The sequence below is a fragment of the Ornithodoros turicata genome, chromosome 2 (assembly GCF_037126465.1).
Source record: "Ornithodoros turicata isolate Travis chromosome 2, ASM3712646v1, whole genome shotgun sequence".
NCBI lineage: Eukaryota > Metazoa > Arthropoda > Arachnida > Ixodida > Argasidae > Ornithodoros > Ornithodoros turicata.
The window spans coordinates 123,860,649-123,886,113 of NC_088202.1; the positions used below are offsets into that span (position 1 = coordinate 123,860,649).

Below are 25,465 nucleotides of genomic sequence, written 5' to 3' on the forward strand. Positions count from 1 at the left end.
TGGGGTGATTTGAGTTTAACGGCTCCAGAAATCTGAAAATACTGACTGGGACTTTTTCACAAGACTACAGAGAAGACACAAGACGTTCTCAAACACTGCTAGAAGTTGCCCAGAATTTTTTTGCTATTAATACCTTTACGCTTTTAGCCTCTAGAATTCTACGTTCTATGTGGACACGAAGACGTGGGCACATTGAAAAAAAGAGAAAAGACCAAAAGAGGGAACGTACTAGGTACCCGGAAATATTCGTGTTCATATGGTGGGCACAAATAAATAAATAAATATTTCTATAGTTATGTGGGCTGATACCGCAAAAACTTACATACTTCAGTCGATGCATCGCCACTGCTCGCTAGTGCAAAGTCGCAGTACATTTCATCAGTGTGGTCATCTAATAACAAACTTTTAACAGCATGACATGAATGTCTGTTCCATCAGGCTTCTTAATGAATGTGCCAAATCAAAGCCTGAATCTCTTGCGCAGCCTGCATGCTCAATAACTATTATTGTTATAGTGTAATAACAATGATAGTTACAACCTAGGTGAGCATGAAGCGCCATATGTACTGAATGGTGTCATCCTTATGCTCTGTACTCGTCCGCTTGCAGCTGTTTCTGGGCAAAACCTGCACGTACCTGCAGGTCAAAAAGCAACGAAATAACAAAACGTTCATTATGAATAAAAAATGAAAGCCGTCAACGCGAGTGTGGTGGTGTTCGCATGTACCTGATGTCTGCCGACTCCGCTGTCCGCTGCCGTCTTTTGGGCAGATTTTGCGAAGGGATCGCAGTTTTTTCATAGCCGTCGATGGTCCAGATCTAAGAAAAGCAGCCGAAGGTGAGGAGGATTATTAAGGACACTCGTAAAAGCTTCATCTCAAGAGCATGTATGAAAACGTGCTCGCAACGATGAAATTACTTTTAAATTTGAGGTCGTAAACGTTGTTTGTTGCCCTTCTTCCTCTTCTGTAGAAAGTCATCATTAGTGAAGTGTTTGTTGCACAGCTCACTGTGCTTCGAAGGTCCCTTTCAGTTTTCCACTTCAACAGTGCAACGTTTCCCTGGAATTACCAAAGCTTACACCTGCTTCAGTACAATAAGTCGTGCACCCGAACACGCAAAAAAAAAAATAAAATAAAATAAAGAAACGAAAAGTCTTTGCGAAAGTTTCAAAAAACTCGTAGAAACATACAAAACCGCGTGCAGCTGCCTCGCGTTATCCACACTAACGGCGCGCGCCTGCAGCGCCTCCTATACTTCGATATCGCGGCGAATCGCAAATCGCTATATACGCAACAGGCTTTTAGGCTTGCCTGTTGCCGATCATTGCCAGTTCAAGCCTGGAGCTTCCTGCGCAGTCTTCAAAGATAACAGCAACACGCCCCCTTCCTGTTTGTAGCCTATATAATGAACTTGAATTCATTCTTAACTGAGCGTCGCTTGTTGGCACTCTTTTCTCAATTGACAAAGCGTCGCGAACGTTTCTGCTTCACAGGCTATTACTTACGCCTCACATATGTAGTTATCCAACATCCAAGCGATCGTTTGAGTTTTCAGTATTGGCTAGGAAGAGGAATTTCTGAACGAATACGCCGACATGGGAAAGGTCCCACACGCCGGGGAGGAAAAGCACTAAACGGTAAGGCACATCCAAAACTATTTTTTTATTGTCCCGTCTGGCTTTTAAGGGAAAATTCGTATCATAAAACGACCTGTTAGCAAGTCGGTTCTTAGACACATCACAGGAAACGTGGTTCGCGCTTGCATGCTTCCGTTACAACTACAGTCAAACTCCTTTATAGCGAACACCTTTTTAACGAAAATACCACCACAGCAAATTTTTTTGCGGTCCCGCTGGAGCCCTATAGGTCCAACAATGGACATCCTTTTTAACGAAAATACCTTTACTGCGAATTTTTTTTGCTGTCCCCTGACTTTCGTTGTAAATGAGCTTGACTTATATACGGACACCTGACGAGAAACTTGCTTTCAATAGTATCACTCATTGTTATAATGACGTAGATAAGATTACTTCATGGCCAATAAAGCAGGAGTGGTACTACCTGAAGTGATCGTAGTGTGAGTCACCAAGCCACCTCAACGTATGAGATATACTTCGCTACCGAGAAGTGTGTGTTCACAAAAGCCAGATCACTGAGTTCAGTTCAGTCAGCGATCAGCACCATAGATCACTTTGAACGCGCGATGTGTAGTAAAGCGTGAGGTGGTAGCAAAGTCTCGCAATCATGACGTATATATATATGTTTATGTACCACTTCCACAACAACGATGTCTGTCTCGGTATATATTTCGTGAAACAGGCACATGTTGCCCAATATGAAAGTTTGCTCATGCGTGTATTACTATAGTATATTATAGTATTACAAAATTTTATGTACACTGTACAGGGTGTTCATTTTTATATCGGCTTACTGCAGCAATAGACGCGGACAAAGGAGTTAGGACATAAAAGGGACAAACCACCTGCACTTTTATGCGCTAACTCCTTTGCACGCGTCTATTGCTGCGGTATACCGATATGAACTTGTACTAACTACCCCGTTTTGTGTGTCTGTCCCTCTTGTGTTAATTTTTATCCCTTACACACTTTTTATTTTAAAAAGCTATGAAAGATACGCAGATGCCGTTTTTGCAGGTTGGCTCTACGGGAAGTCGGATACTTTTTTATGAGCCATTGTGCAACTGCCCGGTGACTAATCAACTAAAATCTGCTAATTAACTTGTTAAGTATGGAATATTGGAGAGAACCGACGTAGCAGATTTTGAGCTAATTGCAATTTAAAGCCAACTGGTGCAAAAGAGGGGGGATGATGTGTGGAATAGATCACCCGTCGCGGCACGTCACATCAAGATATCATGTGATAGGGGGAGAGTACCGTTGGGGAAAAAACAAGTGTACGCTGGTGTTTTGGTCGTGTAAGTGTAACTTCGCTATTTCCGCGTTTCGTGAGGTTTCTTCTGTTTTCAAAGGCTGCAGCGTTAACCGTAACCCAGTCGTTTCCTGCTGCAAGTCTGTTGTGTATTATGCCCTCCTTAAGTGTGGCACGTGCTATGTAGGACAGAGTTCAATGTGCATCAATGAAAGAGCACCAGCTTATCATTCAAAGGACGCATATCTCAAGCGAACGTCGAGCACATCTGAGAATGCAACGATTGTGAGCCCGTTTTCCACGAAACTGTAACCCAAGCAGCACAATGTACTGAAAGTCGAGTGCAATAGGGGTGGATGGGTAGCTGGAAGGTCTTGAACAGACTCGCGAAACTGAAGAACATTGGTAAGACACATACCGTCCACCCCTATTGCGCTCGACTTTCAGTACATTGTGCTGCTTGGGAATTCTTTGGAAGGAAGAATCTACTTGGCGTAGGCTCCTTAGCCATACGAGGGAACAGCGTCAGCAATCCCACAACCTCAAAATCGTTACTATTAAGCTCGCAGTGATGACTTTGTAATGTCATTACTTTTACGTGGTGATTGTAATGTAATTTGATTACATTTCAGTTGCAGTAATGGGTAACGTAATTTACTTAACGTAATGTAATCTAATTACCAGTGATGGCCAGTAGTTAACTACATGTAGTTAAACTACTAGTTAAACTACCAGATTGTAGTTAAAAAGTAGTTACCAACTACTTGCAGAAATGTAGTGGCAACTACTACTTAAACTATTATTTTAAGTAGTTAACTACAGTAGTTAGGTTACTGAAGGCGCAAACTACTTCCGATTTTGCCGCAAGCTTGTGCTTCCGACTTTTACCTTGAGCTACTTGTTTGATGAGAACGGAGGTGCAGAGCAATTGCGTCGTGCATGTGTACTAAATCTTCACTTTTAATGCTTGTCCAGCAGTGTTACGGATTTAACAAGTCAAATCGGATTTAAATCAAATCCATGTTTTTCGGAACACCGCAAATCAAATCCAAATCAAGTCCGGATTTAAACTTGAGGCGACAAATATCATTTTAAATCCGGATTTGTTTTTGGTGTGCTAAATCAAATTCGGTTTTAAATCAGGATTCATCAAATCCGTCAACGAATCCGGGGGGCTAAAGTTCCCGAAATAACTGTAGCATGCAGCTGACCATGTCTACGAGGTACAATTACTGAATGCATTTGCTGGATAAGACCCGTGACATGGTATAAACACATATAAATCTCACCTGCAGCGAAGAGTATGAACAGCCCACATAGCGATGCGAAGATTGACACTAACATTTTATTTTCACCTGGATATCGGAGTAACATATTTGTCAAATACGCAATTAGTAAATATATGTGAAATGCAATTCAGCCAAATGTCTTGTAAAAACGTAATTACAGAGACGGCCTCAGTTACGACTGACAAAGAATCTGCCCGCCCGTCAACGTCAAATTTCGTAGCGGTCAAAATCCAACCATTTCCCTTCAGGAGCTTGACCAAATACACATCCAATTCCGTCGAAAAAAAAAAAACGTGATTCAATCCAAATTCAAATCATCTGCCAAAATTGTGATTCAATCCAAATCCAAATCATCTGTCAAAAATGTGATTCAATCCAGATCCAAATCGTCGCCATATTTTCCCCGTAAACCAAATCCCAAATCAAATCCACGAGCCCTTTGGTGGATTTAAATCAAATCCCCAGATTTAAATCCGCAACACCGTTGTCCAGTGAAGCCTCATTTGCTGTGAAAAATTATGCAACTCAGTTTATCGCGTAGGCACAGAAAGAATCCCGCTGCAAGCTTTGTGTTTCACGGTCGTAGCAGTGGCTTGAGCCAAAGTTTATCATTGCTTGTGATTCATATTTAGGAGTCCAAGAACACTACAAGGGATTGGTGTTGATGGACAGCGTTAAGTAGTTATAGGTGTAGTTAAACTACAATGCAGTAGTTAAAGAAGTAGTTTTAACTACTCCCCTGAAAAGTAGTTGAACTACTAGTTAAACTACTCCATCACGAAGTAGTTAGTAGTTATAGTTAAACTACTGTAGAAGTAGTTAGTGGCCATCACTGCTAATTACATTTTAGAAGTAATTTATCCAGATATGCTTTCTATCTCCTTCGTCGGAAACAACCATCAAAACAACGCATGCGATCGGCGGATGCACATGACCTTGATAATCATGTTGTTCGTAAGTTCATCAATGATCACAGTTGTTGGTAAGTTGATAAGTAAATTTAAAATGATCACAGTTGTCTCGCGACGGAGGACCACAAATATTATTATTAAAGACACACACACGTTGTGATACTGCGACACACAACACGAGGAGTTGGGTTTGTCTTTTTGGGTCTCCAACTAAACGATTCTTGAGCTTTATTACACTGTTACCTCTGTTGGTACTGAATAATTATTTCATGTTACAGTTTGTAGAGATTGGCTTTTAAATGTTGTATGATGAAGCAGAGTATGAGGCCGAACGGCTTTTGTGTTTCATGCTCACAGTTTATTCTTTTTTAAGTGGTCATATGGAGCTGCAGACCCACCCCATCACCATCCAATGTATGTGTGCGTGTGTTGCTGCAGACAACAAAAGTCACATAAAAAGTGAACAGCTCCTCCTCGCCTCAAGAAAACGAGAAAACAAAACAAAACAAATCTTGCAGCACCCCAAAAAGTTTCTTATATGCATTTATTTTTTACGAAGATACATAACAGTAGCCAACTGAAAGGAGTATCACAACCCCTATATGGAATCCTAGCACACCACAGAGATGAAAATACTGGGCAAACCCCTGGAACTCAGTCAGGATATAATACTACTATGAGCAATCACAGCACAGGTGACCGCCTGTGCCTATCTAAATACAAATTATGTAATCTGATTCAGTTTATATATTTACGAGCCGTTAAGCAGCAGGCATTCGTAGCATTTGCTAAAAAATATTGTCAATGCTTTGTAAAAATTAAAACAAATTGCAAAAAATAATTAATAAAAAAATACTTGCAAAAAATTAAATCATCTCCCGCGAACACCTACCGCTGTAAAAGTAAAAGTAATTAAGGTGTTGTAGTTAATTAATCATCTGGCAGTTGCGCAATGTCTCACAAAAAGTGTCAGCCTGGCCGTAAAACTCACGCGCAAAAGAAGCATCTGTGTAACTTTCATAGCTTTTTTATAAAAAAATTCATAATGGGTAAAAATGAACACCCTGTGTACCATATACACTACGCCCTGATACTACAGTACTTGGAATAATACGTTAATATAAATAAGTGGAAGTTAAGTATATAAGCGAACTAAAATACAGAAAGCAGGCATCGAAGCACTAAATAAACAAAAGCACTAAAATAGAGAACACGCACTGTATTACCCGGAAACCTTCCGTTCTGGAAAAGCAAACCCGGGCTCTCCACGCACTTGCTAGCCTGCAATATGGTGAGCTATACCTGCAATATCGCATATTGAGCTGGTTGACGAAGACGAAGCTAAACGCAAAGACAAGGCTGGTGAAGTCGTTGAAGTTGACAGGTGAAGTGCGACTTCGCCTGTCTTGTGTTAATCTCAGTCGCCGAGTCTTAGAACCTGCAATATATCTCGTTGCTTTTGTCCTCTCTCTGTCTGTCCCTATTTATAGACGTATGACAGAGCGCCATTTGGTGACTATATGCCGCGATCAACAGTTCCGACACGGAAGCGCATGAATGATTACGAAGCGCATGCTGAAAGCACGACCCAATTACTCAACGGGAAACGGACATGGGATTTCTGCGCATCAATAAGGATGGTCCTAGGCACTAAAAGGGTGTATAAAGTAAGTGCCTGTAAGGACTATGAAGGTATACACCTTTCAGGTGGGTCATTCCACGCCAAGTGATCCAGCGATGCTGCTCGACCCCCGCCGGTTTTTACGAAAAAAATCAGAGTTCATTGTGCTGGTAGATGTATCCCAAATCCAAAATATTATCCTCAAGTAGCGACGCGTTCCGGCGCTAGGGGGCTCTGAATTTCGCGCTTGGAACAAAAACCGTGCCCCCTCTGGAAGCGAGTTGTGAGCGTTCCACTGCACCGAAGAAACCCAAAATTGAAACGTGTTTTGTGGAAGGACAATATCACCAGCTGGCTGAATTTCAATAGTCTAGAACAAAATTTTGAATTTGCGAGATCCTGGGAAACACTTCAAGATTTGCCGAACTTTGACATTTTTTATCAAAATAACTACGGCATCTACCAAAACGAAATTTTGCAGGTGTGAAGCCCCTCAGGAGTTGCCTATAGTGAAAAAGTGTTAAACTCTTTCTCAACGATCCAGGTGTTGTAAAAAATTCGTAAATTCGCGGAAATCCTTAAGAAGCCCACATTTCAGGGTTAAAATTTTCGATGTCGATAACAAGCTAGAAATATGCGCTTCACATAGAACTGTAGAAGAACTCCTCATTTATGCGTGGAGAAAAAATCAGGAAGTTGTTTTTTTTTTTTTGATAAACTGAAGAAATATTTCTTTTCTTTTTTTTTCTTTTCTTTTTCTGCGGTATACTCGCGACGTACGCTTTGCAGCGCAGTCACCGAGTATAAGCGCATGCTGATCCTGCTGGCCTAAAAAAAACTTGAGGTAAAAACACAAATTTTAGCAAAAGGAATGCTGCAAGTTGTTCTAAAAGTGGAGTGAGTCAACACTGAAAAGGTAATTTCCCTATTTCGGTAGACCTCTTTCGACCATCTCAATGTTCCGGCTGCAAACAGTTCACTGAAACTACCGAACACCCATACGCTCAAACGCACGAAAGAATGAGCACTTGCGAGGATATGTCTCACAGATTATTCTGGAAGTATACTCTGTGTGGAGTATCTGGTATTCGACCCAAGCCGGGTGACTCTTCTTCACACGCTTCCGCACAGCCGGTTCAAAGCTCTCCCCTTCGCTTCTCATGTTCACTGCCTTGTTTAGCTTTCCTGGCGGGCTTGGTCGGAGGGCAGTCCGCACTTGGTACACGAACAATCTCTTAGAGCAGCAGTTCGACTCGGTCTTTGTTCCTTTTTTTTTCTTCCTTCTTGGAACTCAAACGTACAACACATTCTGCACAGGGGTACTCTATATTAGCTGCAGTTTTAAGAGACAGTTCAATTTCGAAAGACTTGCACACGTGCAATTTGTGTTGCTGGTTTGTTAAACCACGTCTTTTGGTGGTGGTCGCCGTTGCACTATCGGATATCTTAAAACTATAGATTCCGATGACACCTCGGCGACTGCTAGCTCCAGCAAAGGACCTCCACAGCGGTGACTGTTGAAATGCTCTCCTTCTTTTACCGTAGCTTGTTTTACTGCTTGTTGTTTCATGGGAAACAATGAATGAGAGCAACGTATTCCATTATCTGGCTTTTCTCTCATTGGCATTTGCTCGCGACTGGTATTCCATATGAAAGTTCCTCTAGGGGATAACAGCGTCTAGTATATTTTCACAGTTGAGCTATAGCACATGTCGGATTGGTATTTTTGGCCCCCAAAATTAACCTGTAGTGTATCACAACTCACTGCTCACACGTACGCACGCAGCCTAGGGCCACGTTTTAACGCGCTAATCGTCAGTGTACGCCCTTTGAAGCAGAATTTTTCTATGTAAAATGAAAGGTCTAACATCGGGCCGTGTCCTGGCAAAATATAAAACAAATAAAAAGGGTCCTTTTCGAGAAACAGACGCTCAAAATCCTTGTTTTTTCGAAATATAGCTTAACATTTGCCTGTTTCAGCCGATACCTGTAGGGGGTGTACGCACGATATATATACCAAATGAAAGTGCAAAGCTGAGTGAAGTGATACCAAATAGAGTAGCGAGGAATGTCTACAGTCAGAGAAATCATGCGTCGAAGTTGGAACAAAACCGCACGAGAGAGCATGTTCGCCATTTTTTATATCACAGAGCGTTGCTCCTGCGCGCCAAAATTTGCGCTCGGACTGCTGGCCCGTAGGCATGCCAAAGCATAAAAAAGTTTCACTGCAGTATCTTTTAAGACTCAGGAGATATACGCGTGCAAACACGGCAAAACTGAAAGACTCGAATTCAGGGCCGGATTTTCTGGATTTTTTTTTGCGCGAAAACTATTCCGTAAAACTTTTTCATTTTACCCTTGTTAGTTATCATGTACAATAAGATTCTAAATATAAAAAAATAAAAATCCAAGAGGTCAATGGGACCTCCCTACCTGAACTGACGTGAGATCGGCCAGCAGCAGGTTTCTGCTGTAATGTAGGACATAGTCCATTTTGGAAAAATGTTCCCTCTAGCATATGCTGATCTCCTCAGCAGTGTGCACGTGAAACAAGTGAAAAAGAAGACAAAAAAAAAACGAAAATAGAAGTCCCCTGAAATACGCACAAAAGGAACGGCGTTGACAGTGACATCAAAATGTCAACGAACGTAAGAAGCATAAATATACCTGAGGAGTCGAGTCACTGTTTCAAGCTTGGAGCATATGCAAACAACGCAAATGATATATGCACTTAGACATCTTTCCTGTTCCTGCTACGTGGCGGGTCATTTCGTGGATGCCAAGTAGTAATCATAGGATCAACTTTGTAGCATGCGTAAAACGCGTCACGCTGTGATAAAGACGTGTCGTAACACGTGAGCAGAGCCGTTTGGTGCTCAAGAACGAACGAGCAGCACCTTCTTGTTCTCCGTTACTTGAGGGACATCGTTGAGCAACGACAGAAGTTTTCCGAACAGGTTCGTCGCGTCAACGCTTCGTTTAAGTGAGCGCGTTATAAACCCACGTATTGCTCGTCATGTAAATTAGGTCCAGACTGTTCTTCTTTCACAGCGGTGCCTCGTAAAGCTTTATGACTCATTGACAGGGTAAGAGAGAATGGATGTCGAAAACGTTTCGCTCCAATGCTATGACGCTGAGCTTCACCGTAAACCGTTATTCATCTAGAAAATGTTCCTCACGCATCTCATCATCTGGTTAAGCAGCTGGTAATTTATTTAATATGTGACGTCATACAACTCTTGCGTTTGTTACTGCCCGGATGCCACGCACTCAGAATCGGGAGTGAATGATTACGGGAGCGTACGCGTGTATCGCATATAAGCCACACCTTGGCTGATGCGTGAACACCGTGTTAAGTGTCTACGTAGCTCTCAACTCTTGCGTTGAAGGTAAGCTTTTGAGACGCATTTTGAAGGGAAAAACTTGTTTTTATTATGCGCTGAATGAACTGTTTTACGTTACATGTGGCAAGAGCTGAAATAATATATTATACGCTCTAAGGAAAAAAGGAGTAATTTTACTCCTTTTGGGGACTAAATGGATTTCCACAAGAAATAGTCCCTTTCGGGAGTAAATGAATGTCACAGAGTGGACTGGATTGCACGTTCTGTTGTAAAAGTCCCAGGTATTCATGTGCATGCATGAAAATGCTTTGAATCAAACCGTCAACCGTGATATATCGAGCGATATAAAATCTTGCGAACGTACATCGGGCACAGATCGCGAAGAAAGAAGCGTTAACTGTTTCTTCCTATGTGTGGAAAATTTCTAAGTTGACTGAGTTATACACCTTATGGCATCAAATTGACCAGGAGCACATATTTACGTAGACTGAATTCGGAAGACCATTCGCGAAGTTCAATGACAATTTGCAGTCCTGGGGAGTAAACGTCGGGGCTAGGGAACTAAAATAGGGAGTAATAGCTGTCTAGGGGACTAAAAGTTGTAATTACTCGTTGTTTTACTCTTTCTCTCTCTCTCTCTCTCTCTCTCTCATATTGTACAGTTTGGTACCTTGTCTCGTCCTGCGCACTTTTTACCTTCGTTACACTTGGCTCATCAAGCCAGAGAAGTGATTTTTCACGGTCACTTTTTCACGGTCCTATGTCATCGCTGCAGGCACAATTTAATTGTCTTATGGTATAGTTAATCATATACAGGGCGTTTTGTTTTTTATCCTTTACAGATTTTTTTCAATAAAAAAGCTATGAGAGTAGCATAGATGTCGCTTTTGCAGTTGTGTTATACGGCCAGGCAGTCATCCTCTCGAAGAGACTATATGTTGCTACCAGATGGCTATGTACTTAAAATTCGTTAAGCAACTCTTTAACTAGAGAATTTCAGGCAAAAGCTAGATAGCGGAAAGGGAGACAACCCTCGTTAAAAAACATCTTTTTTTTTTTTTTCCTGTGATATTCGTCTCCGATTTGCGGTATACGAATGATCCGAAACCAAACCACCTAAGGAACGCGTTACACTCGCAGACAGAGGCCCATACCTGGACCGCGAAGCGGTTGAACTGGCCAGCTGGGGAGCACTTACTCCAACGACCTCCATTGTTCCAAAGCACGTGACCCTCTGGATTGGAATGTGTGCTTTGTCCCCTGCGCTCCCGACCGGCAAGGTTTCGGCTGATGCGCTAACAAAATTCAGAGATGGATATTTCAACTTTTCAAGGCACATGCACGTTAGTTTCAGGGTTCTTTATAAATGGAATAGCTTTCAACTAGAATTGTCTCTTTTGCATGAAATCCCCTAATTAAAGAGGCACCTAATGAATTTTAGGTAATTAGCCGTCTTGTAGTTACGCACTCTCTTCGAGAGAATGTTAGGCTGGCCATATAAATAGATACTTTTCGTATATTAAGGTAATACATTCTGCTGTATACATTATCGCGATATGAGTAACCATGATATATTTTCTTTCTTAATGAGTAACCACGAATGCGGTCTGTGTAGCAACAAACAGCTATGAAGGAATGACCCAGTTTAAAATTTTAATTTGGATGTCGCGAACAGAAAAGGGAACACACGATAATTAAATTCAAAGTATGTGGGTCGCACGCAGACTTAAATGAGCATGGAGGGTACTTCGAACATGTTTGTTTCTTTTTTACCATATGATATCAACATGCTGCGCTCAGGGGCTGGGTACGCAAAATATTTCCTTTGGAAACAGCGGATTTCCTGAGAAAATGAGTTTACAAGAACGGGGATTTCGCTAGGCGTGCGGTGACGTCAAGTCAGTGGACTGCTTTCTATTGGCTGCCGATAATCGTCTGCTAACGAGAGCGACATGTCGTGACGCAGTACGGGTAACGCAAAATACAACTACAAACGGAAGGAAAGATAAAAGAAGGCGCGCGCGCTTCGCTATTGGGCAGCAGAACGTCACGTCACCCATGGAGGAAGCTTTTCTAACCCGCGGGATTGAAAGGTCTCTTGCGCACCAGGATTGCGCGCTGCACTCATACATTTTCAGCTAATATGTATGCTGTCTCTTCTCTCCCCCTCTTCCTAGGCACGTTGCAGAAAATGGATACAAAACTGTTGATAACTGTAGCTCTCTGCGGGATTCTTGTGACCTGGGTTCTTCCCAATGCGGAATGCAAACCTACCCAGGTACGTAAGATGATATTGTTATGCAGTGTCGGCCAGACAGAGCCATTGCAATGCATATTTCGTTGCATGCTTATTTTTTACAAGTGTTTCAGTGCGTGTACTGGCGTAAAAATCCATTCTGTGCAGGTCACACTGTTCAGGGTCTCTTGTTGTGAATGTCCAGTATTTGTATTATAAATGCATCGTTTCTAAACTGCACGTTAATCCCCAGGCACCAGTCAGTGCAACCCGTGTAGAGAAGCCAGATACTCTCGAAGATGAAAAATCCCAGAAAAGCTCCCGTACCTTCGTGGTAACAAACCTCCAGCAACAGAACATACCTATAAACTTCCTCGGGGTTCCTGCGTCCGAGATATTTGGCAGCTCCTCAGACATACCACGGTGGTTCATAGAGTCAACATCGCAACCAAGTATGTGCATACAGCGTATTCTTGCACCTTGCGTAACTCATCACAACCTCGCATGTGAATTCTTAGACGCTATTTCTTATTCGATACGTTCAGTTCGAGACTGTTTTTAACTTCCTACAGGATATTGGCTTGGCTGGCACGTTGTAAAATTTTTACTTCTTAGTATTTCATTTTACACGATACACAATGTTTTGTTCTTAATGTCATCATTTTACTTTTAATTTTTACTCTCATATTGATTCACATACACACTGTTTTTGGCGCTCTATGGCCTTTGTCGCTTTTGCGCCAAAAAACCCCAATCAATCAATCAATCAATCTTATTCGATACTGCCGTCCCCATTCTATTCCCTGTTTCTTGGAAATTTTCGACTTTCGGTATAGCACGTGGGTCTGGTGGTACGGTGAAGAATTATATTTGGGCGTGCTTTGTGCTCCCATTAGTGCATGGAATTGGCATGGACAGGAATTTTTCTCACAACTCCGGAAGAATGAGAGAGGAGAAACGTGCTGAAACATGGCGCTTGCTGTCAGCAGTCCAGCCTCTTTCGAAACACCTAACTCTAATATGTGTCCTCCAGCCTATGTCGCCTGCGTTAAGTCAATTGGGGAAATGTACAGTTTGACCATTAGTTGTGATAAATCTGTTCGTTTTTCATTGCAGGCAAAAATCCGGATTTTCATGCCCAAAGAGGAAGACGTGGACTACCGAGAGTGCCTTAACTGCCCTTCGAATCATCGTTGTTGCCAATATAAGTTTCCTGTTGCGAGAGGAAGTCGAGTGACTCGTAAGCAAGAGTCGCTGACAATACCTGATGCTTGCGACAGGACAACCCTGGCGGCGTTTTCTTAAGTTGGCGTCGAATATTTCGTCAGTTATTAACAGATACCGAGATACGTCTGTACGTATCTAATAAATTCTGCCTGGACTTTGGACTGCGCCAGTACATCCGCCCAAAGTGAATCACACGGAAGTATCCCACACGTACTCACAAGCACTCACTATTACTTCTTTTGTATAACGGAACATTGTGGAGATTGTACTGTATTGTACTGAGTCACGCAAGAACGATTTGGCGACAAAACTTCACGGAACGCTTCATGCTTTTACGGCGTTCCACGACACATACACATGCGTGTGCGTATACACACAGAGATGATGATGATGTGAAAAATGTTTTCCGTCATCATTGCTGGCCTCTGCCCCATTTCCACCTGAAGGGTGATGAGGTAATTCTGATTAGATTACATTAGTCTGCTACAATTTGCACGAGAGGCAGGTCTTGTCGTGGAGTTCCAGAAGGGACGAGGAGCGTATGATAGATCGATGGCTGGTGATCGATTTAAAGCATATCGTGCTCCAGAGCCTCGCGCTCTTGCTGGTAACTAACGCACACAACTACACTACACACTATGACTATGTGTTGCAGATCGCACCGCACGCCTGATCCAACGATGCCAGGCCAAAGGCCTGTTCTCACACAGAGCACTTTTCTCCATAATGCTAGAAAGCAGCGCTGTTCCTTTTTCTTTTTGCGCTGGAAAACAGGGCTTGTCAGAGTTCAGCTCCTGTCATCTTTCTCAGGGCATCAACAGCGGTGTGGAAACGCTGGGCCGTTGCTTGCGACATGGTAGACCGGCGGTAGGACCTGTAGCAGAACGTCCTGCAAGTGGTTCAGTCCAATATTGCAGTGACGCTTTCGCAAGTGTGCCTTCTCTGCACAGGAGGGTATGCAACGTGGCGCTTAAGGCAGTGCTGCGATCCATAAGGTCGAAATACAGCAAGTCAATCCTGCCTTCAAACTCGGGCAAGGAGAGCACTGCGGGAGAAATCGGCCCTTTCCGTTCCATCCAAAAGAAGGACAAGATGACGTGCGTATTCTGGCAATAACTACATGGGAAGCGATACAAACGCGCCTGAGATGCCACAAGCGGCATGACAAATACTACGGACAACATATGCTCGCTCACGATACTTAACATCATATACGTAGGATCTTGCGTTTTCACATTTCGCCGTTAGTTCGTCAGGAGCCCTTGTCCATTCTCAGCTGCCGGGCCACGTCTCTAAAGAAAATACACTCAAATTTTTCAGCGATGTAGTGCGTTGCAGAATATGGGTATGTATACGGCGCTGAGCTCCTAGGAGGCATGAAGTTAGACGATTGATAGTTTACTTGCCCATCAGAGAGCAGCGGACAAGATTCGTAGGCACATAACACATCGGTGATCGCATCCCGTCACGTCGTCTGCATAGGCAGCCACATTCCAACCGCCAAAACGAGGTATAGCTAGGCCGTGGATATGATCGTTGGTGTCTATATTCGAGAACAAAGGATCAATACGTATAGGGCGAATAAGGCTAGTCATGACAGCCTAGATGTACCTACCTTCCCTGGCACACTTCTAAAAGATAATATGTACCAGAGAAAGTATCTAAAGGGACCATGATGTAATCCACGAAACATCTGTAGGCAAACGTAATGCATTCCTGAGCGCGAATACATTCACCGAGTGTGAATCGGGCATTGATTAGAATTAACTAAAAAGCACGCCAAAAGAAGGGCGACTGCTGCGACGCGACCGCAGCCGAAGCGACAGAGAAACTCGATGCAACGTCAGAAGGAAGTAACAATCCCCACTGGCAGATTGCTTTCATGTAACATTCGTGCGAGCAAATGATGCAAGTGACGTCAGGCTGCTTGTGGGGGGAGTGTCGAACAGCTGCTAGGAGCTTTTTAGCGCGCGAACTGCGCCCACACACACGCGCGCACATGGATGGGCCCGCGTTGAACGTGTGGCGGCCTGGCAGCCAGTTCTACCGGCACCGTCCTAGCGTGAGGCCACGAACATCTGCATCTGCATTCCATCATCACCGGTCAGGACTCATGTAGAGGGACGTCATCTCCTCTATACATTTGCTTACCCGAACAACGATAACCATGTTCGGCGTAATTCGGCCATTCATCATCCTAAATTTTTCGGCAAACTAGCAGCGAACCACCTTCATGTAAGTTGCACTGGGACCCCTGTTCCGCAGGGGGATCACAGCAACCTCACTTTCCGGGCTCCACCTGCTGCACGATGGTCCTCCCCGGATATTCTCTGGCGACAACTGGCATTAGTTGAGTGGGCGACAGTACCGCGACCGGTACGAGTGCGTGAATTCACTCACTCGTACCGGTCGCGGTACTGTCGCCCACTCAACAACAATGAACGATCTGCAACAATCATTCAACGCACTCAGAAGCCACTCAGCGCAATCAGCAACTGCTCAAGCACCAACCCCTTAGTACCCACACCTCATCTCTGGACCCGCCCGGATCGCAGCGCTCTTGTTCACGCCATCCCGCAGCTGCTGCCGCGTCCTCATTCTCCTCTTCATGATATCGACGCGGACCGTAACCGCATGCACCGCTCCGCGTCTGAGGGGGGTGGGGGAGTGATGTGGCGGCCCGTGAACAACGACGCACCTCTGGTGCCACGCACTATACTGCGCCTGGAAGCCAGTTCTACCGGCACCATCCTAGCGTGAGGCCGCGACCATCTGCCCGTTGGGACATCCCATCATCGCCGGTTAGCACTCATGTGGAGGAACACCATCTCCTCTACAAATGCAATATGGCAGAAATCGAACAAATCTCAGAGAACGGGCCTCCTTGAGAGTCATTTTCCACCGCGGCCCAAGATGATTCGGGAATCTCTCCAAGGTCCCTTTAAGTTAAGTTACTGAGTGCCGAGGGTGGGGGGAACTTACTGGGTTACCAAATACCAAATCTTGAAAAGTATTTAAGGTACAGTATTAAATACTCTTAAATGTAACTCGTTACTTTCAAGGTACGTTGACGTCACAGTTAACATTCGCTATCAAAGAAATACGAAGAGCGCGAAGTCGAAAATTGCATTAGCAAACAGCTTTATTGGCTCACACGAGCAGGTGCTTTCTAAAATTACTGTCCGATAGCCGGGCCCGGCTTGTTAAAACACATTACTCACAATACTGAACAGGCGCTCGACATAGATTCGAACAAATACCATACAGAAACGACGGGTCGTTTTTCTCCCTATCTTTACTTGAACCTCATAGATAGTTAATATTTTACGCGTCTTTCGGTACGGCTTTCGCCAAGGCTCTTCTATCCTACCTGATAGGGGTTTCAATGGTTTACCCGCATACTCTTCAGGACAACACATCGCCTCATGTATGCTCTCAAACGCGAGGCGCTACACGCTACCCCTTCCCAACAGGGAAGTGAATATCCCAAATATCTCAGACCCTGAAGCATATGTTCCGCACAAAGTGCATTGCCGAGACAAAAAAGAATAGTTCGCTCGACATCCGTGTCACGCACAGAGAAGTATCTTCAAAGTAACTTGGAAAGTGAGTAGAAGTCATTTAAAAAGCCACTGAAAGTAGTTGCAAGGTACCAAGTTGCTCGCAAAAGTATTTAAGATACATAACTGAAATACACTACTCAGGTTACTGTACAAATCTCCCCCTGGTCACACAAAACTCTCGAGAGAAACGGTGCACGAGGTACAGGCTGCTGCGACGATTGTGATACTACTTGTGAACAGCACTGCGGAACCATTCCGGGAAGCCATAAGTCTCCAGCACAAGAACCACATATGGGTGGGGAACACTGTCGAACGCTTTCTTCTAGTTGAGCGAGAACACGCAGCCATCTAAGGCGTAGGGGATAGCATAGTGTAGAACGTCCCTCACAAAGCTCCCTCTGCCTGACAAAGTGTCATACATTATGCGTCCGCTCATAGAACAGGACTGAGAGTGGCGGATTACCGACGGAAGCACACTTTGCATTCTGCTGGCTAGCACGGAGGTCACAACCTCATAATCGCAGTTCAAGAGAGTTATTGACCGCCAATTTTCTGGGGAGGCCATGTCACCAGAGTCTTTAGGGTGCATGATATCGTGTCCATACCCAACCGCTTCCGAAAACTGTCCATCATTGAGAAAGAAGCAAACGTCTTCAGAGAAGAATCGTCAGACAGAGGCCTAGAACGTTGCATAGAATTCTTATCGGAGGCCCCGCACCTTTCCCGGAGACAGCTCGACGCACTGCGCTATAGAGGCCTCCAACAGGGAAAGGTTGTTCCATTATATCCCGATCGACCTCAGGAACAACAACAACAACAACAATAAATGAAGAAGTGATGATGACATGGGATGTTTCCCCGTGGTAGCCACAGGACACTACCCCATTTCACAGTGGTTAATATGAGAGGATGAATTATGGTGAGAAGGAAGCAACGACAGGTCGGAAGCAGTGAGAGACCATCTAGAAAGGTGACATGTTCAATGCTGACAGGTGAAGTTGTATACAACGAGCGGAAGAACTCGTCAAACCCATTCAGCACTTCATTAGGCTCTCCAGTAAGGCCACCACCAGGCCTCCGAAAGCTATTGAGCGCACGATCGACTGCGCTGTGAGCGGAGCGAAGATAGTGTACTGCGCCACGGCCTATCAGTGTCTTGGCTGTGATGTTGTTGCGCTGTGCACTTCCAGGAGAACATTGCAGGAACAAACTGTAGCGTTCTTGTAGCGCTATACTCTTCCATGAGTGCCGCCAATGGCTCCCCTGCTTTGACTATGCGTATTTTTGAAGCTAATCGCTTAACGAGCGCTGTCCGCTCATGAGCACGCTGACGTCCACATGACCCAAATGGCCTCCGCAACAGTCCTTTGAAAGTTTCCCACTCTACGGCTGTTTCCGCAATGTACTCTCGATTTTTTCCTTTGACCTCAGTAACAACTCCGTCTTCGTGAAGTAACGATGTGTCCAACGGGGGTCACGATCACCTTGAAACTGGTACATATATCCAGGCAGACGACTACAGCGTCATGGTCGCCGGTCTACCCCGTGGCAACAGTTCTGTATCCGATGGCGTGCATCGAGGAAGTAAAAGCGACCCAGGCGACTCAGTGTCTGGACCCTTGGCCACGTTGCTCCAAAAGATGTGCCGTGCAAAAGTGTGCAGGCATCCGTTACATGACGTTGGTTCAATATACGGCGAAGTTCATGACCGTTCTCTGTTGGCCGTCCGCGCCCGGGACCACAGATACCGCGGTCAGAAGTCTCAGAGTCCACAACACAAAGTCCACACACAACACAACATCACAAGGCGAGACAAAGTCCGTATGTAGATTACGGAAGAGTGTGTTGGTCTAACCAGCACTTGCTGTAGCATAAACTGTCACAAAATGTCAGTTTGTTTTTTTTTGGTGGACAAAGAAGTCGAAGGGACCAACGCATCATACGCGGTACGACGCGCAACGCTCGCCCTTCCGCGTATAGTACTCACGAAACTGTGATGTTGTAGGGCGCTGCTGAGTATGACAAGTTGACCACTCCGCCGACGCCCCGATGAACAGTGCGAAAGGTGAAGAAGCGTTACGACTCTGCGCGAAGCCAATCACATTTGCGCGGTGAGTGAGTAAGTCACAGCCCAACAGAATGCGTAAAGGCGCAACTGCCAGATGTTTGCTTGCAGAACAAAGCCCCTGGACATTATGGGTTATGACGTGACGAGCCATAAACCGGTGGATAAGAGAACCGCGGAGATTTAAGTGCATGAGTCCTGATGGAGCTGGTGCGGTGCCAGGGGAGAGCCCGTGCGCAGTTTCTTTCGTGTGCCCCTTGACTTCCCTTCGGGAACTGCGCCAGACGACGCCGACGGTACCGCCAGACGACGCAACATGGTGTTTTTGTGTACGAATTCAGAAAACGTTCTATCGAAGCTCGAGTTATGTGCGGTAAATAAACAGACGCAGAAGAATCACTGCGGTGAGGAGTGAGACATATCGCACCTTCAGCCAATCCTTAATAAGCGCGATGCCTCAGAGTCACCTTCGTTCTCGGAGACCAATCCCGCAGTACTCACGGCAGCCTTACTCCGTTACTGCGTTGTTGCTCGGCACCAATACGTCCATTGATACATCCTGTACAATACATCCCGTGCTTGAGTATTATTTGCGGTAACCTGGGAGCTGAGACTGCCATACCGGACGGAGTGCACATGGTCGTCACCAAGGATATCACAGGTACACCAACGGAAACGGTAAGCGTGGACTCATGATCTTTTGGTGTTCTCGCAGTGCAGAGTGATGCTGACGATATGCTGGTGAACGTAGTATAAGAGCCCTAACTATTCTACGGTAGTCGAACACCTGAAAATACGGCAGCCCTGATAGATAGCAGGGATGGGCGTAAATACATTTTTTAAATATTTAAATATAAATACAAAATACTTTGTTGAAAAGGGCATTTAAATACTCTTCATAAATAGTTTTCAGCATGAGTATTTAAGTACAAAATATAAATACAGTCTTTAAATACCGTAACTACCATAAATACTGTGAGGGGGATGCCATCTGGAACTACAGAAATAACGATGATCATAAGAACAAATCAGCAAGGAACAATAGCATTTATTTGTTAGATTACTATTGCGGTTTTAATATTCACTGATTGACTGATTTTCGAACGAAAAATAATATTATAAATTTTTCGAAGAATGCTTCTTTTAGGCATCTTCTGTTCGGCCGTACTATCAGGTTCGCAAAGGAGAACAGCTTCTCCACAGGTGCCAATGAACAAATGTTTGAATGAAATTTGACGAGGATGCATCGTAGGACAATCTAATCGGGTAGTCGCGTGAAACAACAGTGAAAAACTTGCCATCTAAAATGGTTTGTCGCATGCACATGCTAGCGCAAAGCCGACATAATCGCGTCCCGAACTCGCCCTTCTTCCCGAAAGGTCAAATGCAGGGCAACTTTAAAACATGAGTCAGTATATTCTATATTTAAGAGTATTTATAAAGTATTTACAAGAATAAATACGCCAAACCCGGTATTTCAATGTAATTTTAAATATATTTTTCGAGTGTATATTTAAATACAAAATATAAATACATGTATTTATATTCAAATAGTATTTTAATTACAATGTATTTAAATACTACCCACCCTTGATAGATAGTACAGGCTTAGCGGAGAGCTTCTTCTTCTTCTTTTTCCTAATCCATTGGATCCGATCCGCAAAGGGAGAATTGCCAGGGTTCATGATTTATAAAAGCACTAGGATTTTAAGTCTGGGAAATTAGCAACTACACTCTTTGAAAAAAGAAAATCAGGGAGTGATATATAAAACATAGAATGCAGAATGTAATATAGAATGTAAGAAACATAAGATATTGCCTTTTCCTGTTCTAATTACAAACACAGCAATAGTTTCTACGCATGTAAACGGGCACGTTTCTAGACGGCGCTGACGCTCTGGTCGAGGCGGAAAAAGCATGTATTTCAAGTAGAGAACAAGTTAGTGCGCCGACCACTGACTGATCAGTGCTCCACTTAGACGGCAGATCGTATCGTACAGAATCTTAAAAAATATAGAAATAAGGCCTTTACAGGTCAGTGGCGTTACCGCTTGAGACAAGTTGACTCTCCAACCTCCTGCCACTGTGGTGCTCCTGCGGATCTGGAGCACATTCTTCTTCATTGCCCCCACTACCAACCTTCCCGAACAGCACTCTCCGAGTCTCTTCGTCAGCTGGACTCACTCCCCTTTTCCCTGTCGAAATTGCTTGGTCCCTGGCCCAATCCAGCCTATAGGCTGGATTGGGCCAGGTCTTAGGCGTCTCCAAGACGCCATCAAGGAAAAGAGGCGCGGCAGGTTGAGTCGAGGTGTCCGGTTGCTCCAGGACAATGCCCCTGTCCACACGGCTTCAGTTGCCAAGGCTGCACTCGCATAAGGTATCCCCCATGTTTTTAGAAGCCCTTCGCAACAGCGTTGAAACAAAAAGTAAAACTAGTTACACAGTACACGCAGACAGAGTCAATAGTAATGACAGAGTCAAGCACAAGTGAAGATCATGGAGGTGGAGATACACCTCTAACACCCTATGTTATTGTCAAATCCAGCTTAGCTGGATTGGATAATTTATAGGTAGAGATAGGAGATACACCTCTAACACCCTATGTTATTGTCAAATCCAGCCTAGCTGGATTGGATAATTTATAGGTAGAGCTATGCATGCAGCACGTGTTCAGTAGACTTCATGCTGGCGGGAGGTGCAGCAATTCGGCTGCCACTTAAAGGCGAGATGTTCGTACCCGAGGCGGGGGGTAACACAACTTGAGAGGGCAAGAAAGCGCTTATACCTGGCGCCCACAACCTTCGCAACGATCGGAAAAACATCAAGAATATCCCATGACAAAGGCACCTTCACCAAACTGTCAGCCATTTCGTTAGGTAGCAGTCCACGATGGCCGGGGATTCACGTAAGAACAGTATCAGTTATATATGTGGTGGAAGAAGAGATAATAAAAGGCAAACAGACACGTTGGAGGCAGATATTACTGCTGAAATAACAGACAGCGAGTCCGCCAGAATAAGGACCTTTGCAAACCAGGAAGGGAATCTCCTAAGAGCCAACACAATAGCGAGAAATTCGCTTTGCTTGGACGGTGTAAAATCTGGAAGTCACGGAGGGAACTGATGGTGTTCAGGAAAGAAAATACTATCGAGCCCGTTCTTGTGCGACAGATGCGTCAGTTGCCACTACCACATCATCTGAGAAGCGTTGCAGATGATCTTCTAATATACCCTGGAGGGAGGCCAAGGGGAGAGTCATCGCATCCAGTTGAAAAATGTCAATAAATGCATCATTGCCGGAGCAAGCGGGGGTTGGATTGGGACCACATTGACAACACTCTTAATTCGGAAACGCCATTTCAGCGTAAAAATCATATGCCTTTTTTAACGCTGAGTTCCAGCGTCACATGGTGACACGTATTCATGTGACGCTTCTTAGGCGACGAGATGATTATATATATATTTTTTAACGTCATTGAGTAGAGACACTTAGATGCCATGACACCCTATCAGCGTCCCAGTTCTGACTTCATCGGTTGACGTCACTCAGCTCCCCCGGCCGATGGGTTTTCCTTCAAACTCCGCGACCTTCTCATGTGTACACACATTGAACCGTGAGCGACATTTTGGGCTGTCCATTTCCTAAAACCGTACATGGTGAAAAATTCTTTATACTCTATGATCGGGAACTAAAGAGTGTAAAGAGCCAAACTGCTGTGTCAACTGTTCTTCAGACCAACCATCTTCTTCCAGATCCTGTGCAAAGTGGAAGTATAAAAAAGAAGCATTGCATGTCAAAGTCACACAAAACATAAGCCATCCAGAAGCCAGGAAAAAAGTATCCCCCATGTTTTTAGAAGCCCTTCGCAACAGCGTTGAAACAAAAAGTAAAACTAGTTACACAGTACACGCAGACAGAGTCAATAGTAATGACAGAGTCAAGCACAATTCAAGATCATGGAGGTAGAGATACACCTCTAACGCTCCAAACACCCGTGGCGTCGACGCAACTTCTGTCTACTGCTGTAGTAGCTGCAGTCTCTCAAACCTCTTTGGTGGCGTCCTCTTCAGAGACGCCACCTTCGTCATTACTACCCCTGGAGCCTAGCTCCATGGATTGTGGTGGACATGAGCCCACAAGGCTCGTTCATGAGCGCGAGCCCCAAGTCCCAAAGAAAATCCAAAAGCAGCTTTTCGAGGAGCAATCATTCACTCCCCGATATATCGCCGAAGAAACTGGCAGCTGTTCGCAGAAAATTTCCGAAGCAGCCCATAACAGACCCAAAGAAGAAATATGTGCTTCTTTCAACAGCCACAAACAAAGAGATAATGAAGTTATCCTAGTTGGCAGTAGTTTACTGTACACATCTTATTTCTTAGTACTGCTATAATTGTGGGTGGGAAGATCCTTCAATGGAACTGCCGTGGGCTACTTTCGAATTTACATTCAACGTGTCATGTACATGTCAACGATCTTTTCAACAAGTACAGTGCAGCATATAGCTCTGTCTTCAAGAACCACATTTAAACATACATACACCAAATCCACTATGCAGACATAACATTTTTCGAAAAGATCGATCAGATACATCCCGATCATCTGGAGGTGTAGCGATCGTAACAAGAGGTTCTTTTCCAACCAAAGATATTCACCTGACAGCAAACTTGGAGGCTGTGGCTGTGCTCTTGTGTCTTGACAAAATCGTCACCATCTGCTCATTTTACCTCCCACCATCAGAAACCTTCACATAAGGAGACATAGAAGATTTACGCACCCAGCTTCCAACTTCTGTTCTTCTTGCAGGTGGCTTTAATGCCCATAACCCGCTTTGGGGCAGTACTAGAACAGACATAAGAGGGAAAATGATAGAGAGACTTCTGTTGACGTCCTCAATATGGCTCTTGAACACCGGGGAACTCACATACATGCACTTATCTACTCAGCCTCAGATCTCTCTTTTTACAGTCCATCACTGCTGCAAGATATAGAATGAACTGTAGAGGAAAATCCACTGGGGAGTGACCACTTCCCAGTGCAGAATTTTGTAACTTCCTTATCTTCAAACACACCAACAAAAATTGTTTAGGATAAACTTCGAAAAATCAGAGGGAAACGTATTAGTCACTCTGTCCCTCTATTAGAAGTTAATGGTCAAGTATGTGAAAGCTTGGAAGAACAGGCTAATGCCACCAGGAAACAATTTGAAAGCATTTCAAGCTCTTCCCCGCTAGAGTAACCAGTTTCTCATAGTTGAAAAGAGAGCTGAGAAATAAAAAGTTCCCTTTAATAGTTATGATGGGCATGCACATAACTAGGGCACCAGCCCTTTACTGTCATAGATCTGTTGAGTGCTCTATCGTCCATAAAACAACTGCTCCACGCCCAGATCAAGTGACATATTCCATGCTAAGTCACATGTCTGAGCATTCAAAAAAATGCTTGCTTAGATTCTTTAATCAGGTCTGTGTCATAGAACGAAAGGTTACCCATCAAAAACAATTTGTTACGAGTTAAGTTACCGTGTCAAAAATGTAACTAAGTTAATAATCAAGTTCTTCAGCCTGAAATTTAACTCGCAGTTACGGACACAAAATAGCGGACTTCGGACACAAAATAGCACTGCACAGGTGCAGCGCGCGTGAGCAGTTGAGTTAGACCATGAGTTGCCTGCGCAGGAGTGCAACACGCTTAGATCGTTTTCGTTTTCGATGTCCAACAATTGGAACGCTTTGCATCTTACTCCCTATGGGCGTTCCTTCCCCGCTTCACCTCCAGCAATGGGGTAGAGTATCGCCCCGGCGATGAAACTCTACACCCATCCTCCTGAAATAAAGTTGTTGTTGTTGTTATTGTTATTATTGCCCTATGGGCGCACAATTGTTCTGCTTCATTTCAATGGTAGCGGTTCTTACTTTCTGAATAGAATATTGTCATTGATTGAATATCACGTTTTATTGCATAAAATGCCATGAAAGAACCGGAGAGAAAGCAAGAAAATATGTGGACGTGAGTGAAAAGTGAATTAAAGGTAACTTGGAACTTAGCTGACGTTATTTTGGCAAAGCTATCTGAAAAAGAAACTGGTTCCTCTGTAGGTTACCACGGCGCAAAAGTACCGAGTTAAGTTACAAGTTACCAAAAAAAGGAACTTGGTTACAGTAACGAGTTGCCTCGAACTCTGGTCTGTGTAGAGGGTACACTCCCATCTATGTGGAAAACGGCTACAGTTATTCCATTCCTAAAACCCAGAAAGGATCTTCAAATCCAAGCAGTTATAGACCCATCGTTCTTATGAGCACCCTACCAAGACGTTCGAGC

The 25,465-nt window shown here is 44.2% G+C and overlaps 1 protein-coding gene across 2 annotated transcripts; it reads left to right on the plus strand.

Moving 5' to 3' along the window:
- Positions 1 to 1,312: 1,312 nt before the first annotated feature.
- On the plus strand, positions 1,313 to 13,691 carry LOC135384016 (uncharacterized). 2 transcript variants are annotated; one of them, XM_064613270.1, is made up of 4 exons: positions 1,313 to 1,639; positions 12,234 to 12,334; positions 12,546 to 12,744; positions 13,409 to 13,691. In XM_064613270.1, exons 1-4 carry the CDS (start codon positions 1,408 to 1,410, stop codon positions 13,465 to 13,467), a joined length of 591 nt encoding a protein of 196 aa, XP_064469340.1. In that variant the 5' UTR covers positions 1,313 to 1,407; the 3' UTR covers positions 13,468 to 13,691. The 2 variants fall into 2 exon arrangements, with proteins under 2 accessions (XP_064469340.1, XP_064469341.1); XM_064613271.1 differs by lacking the exon at positions 1,313 to 1,639 and adding an exon at positions 9,996 to 10,101.
- The last annotated feature ends 11,774 nt before the right edge of the window (positions 13,692 to 25,465 follow it).

Coding starts and splice junctions, on each gene's coding strand:
- LOC135384016 (XM_064613270.1), top strand. CDS start 1,408: ATGAACTTGAATTCATTCTTAACTGAGCGTCGCTTGTTGGCACTCTTT. Junction 1,640..12,233: donor GGGAGGAAAAGCACTAAACG/GTAAGGCACATC, acceptor CCCTCTTCCTAG/GCACGTTGCAGAAAATGGAT. Junction 12,335..12,545: donor CGGAATGCAAACCTACCCAG/GTACGTAAGATG, acceptor GTTAATCCCCAG/GCACCAGTCAGTGCAACCCG.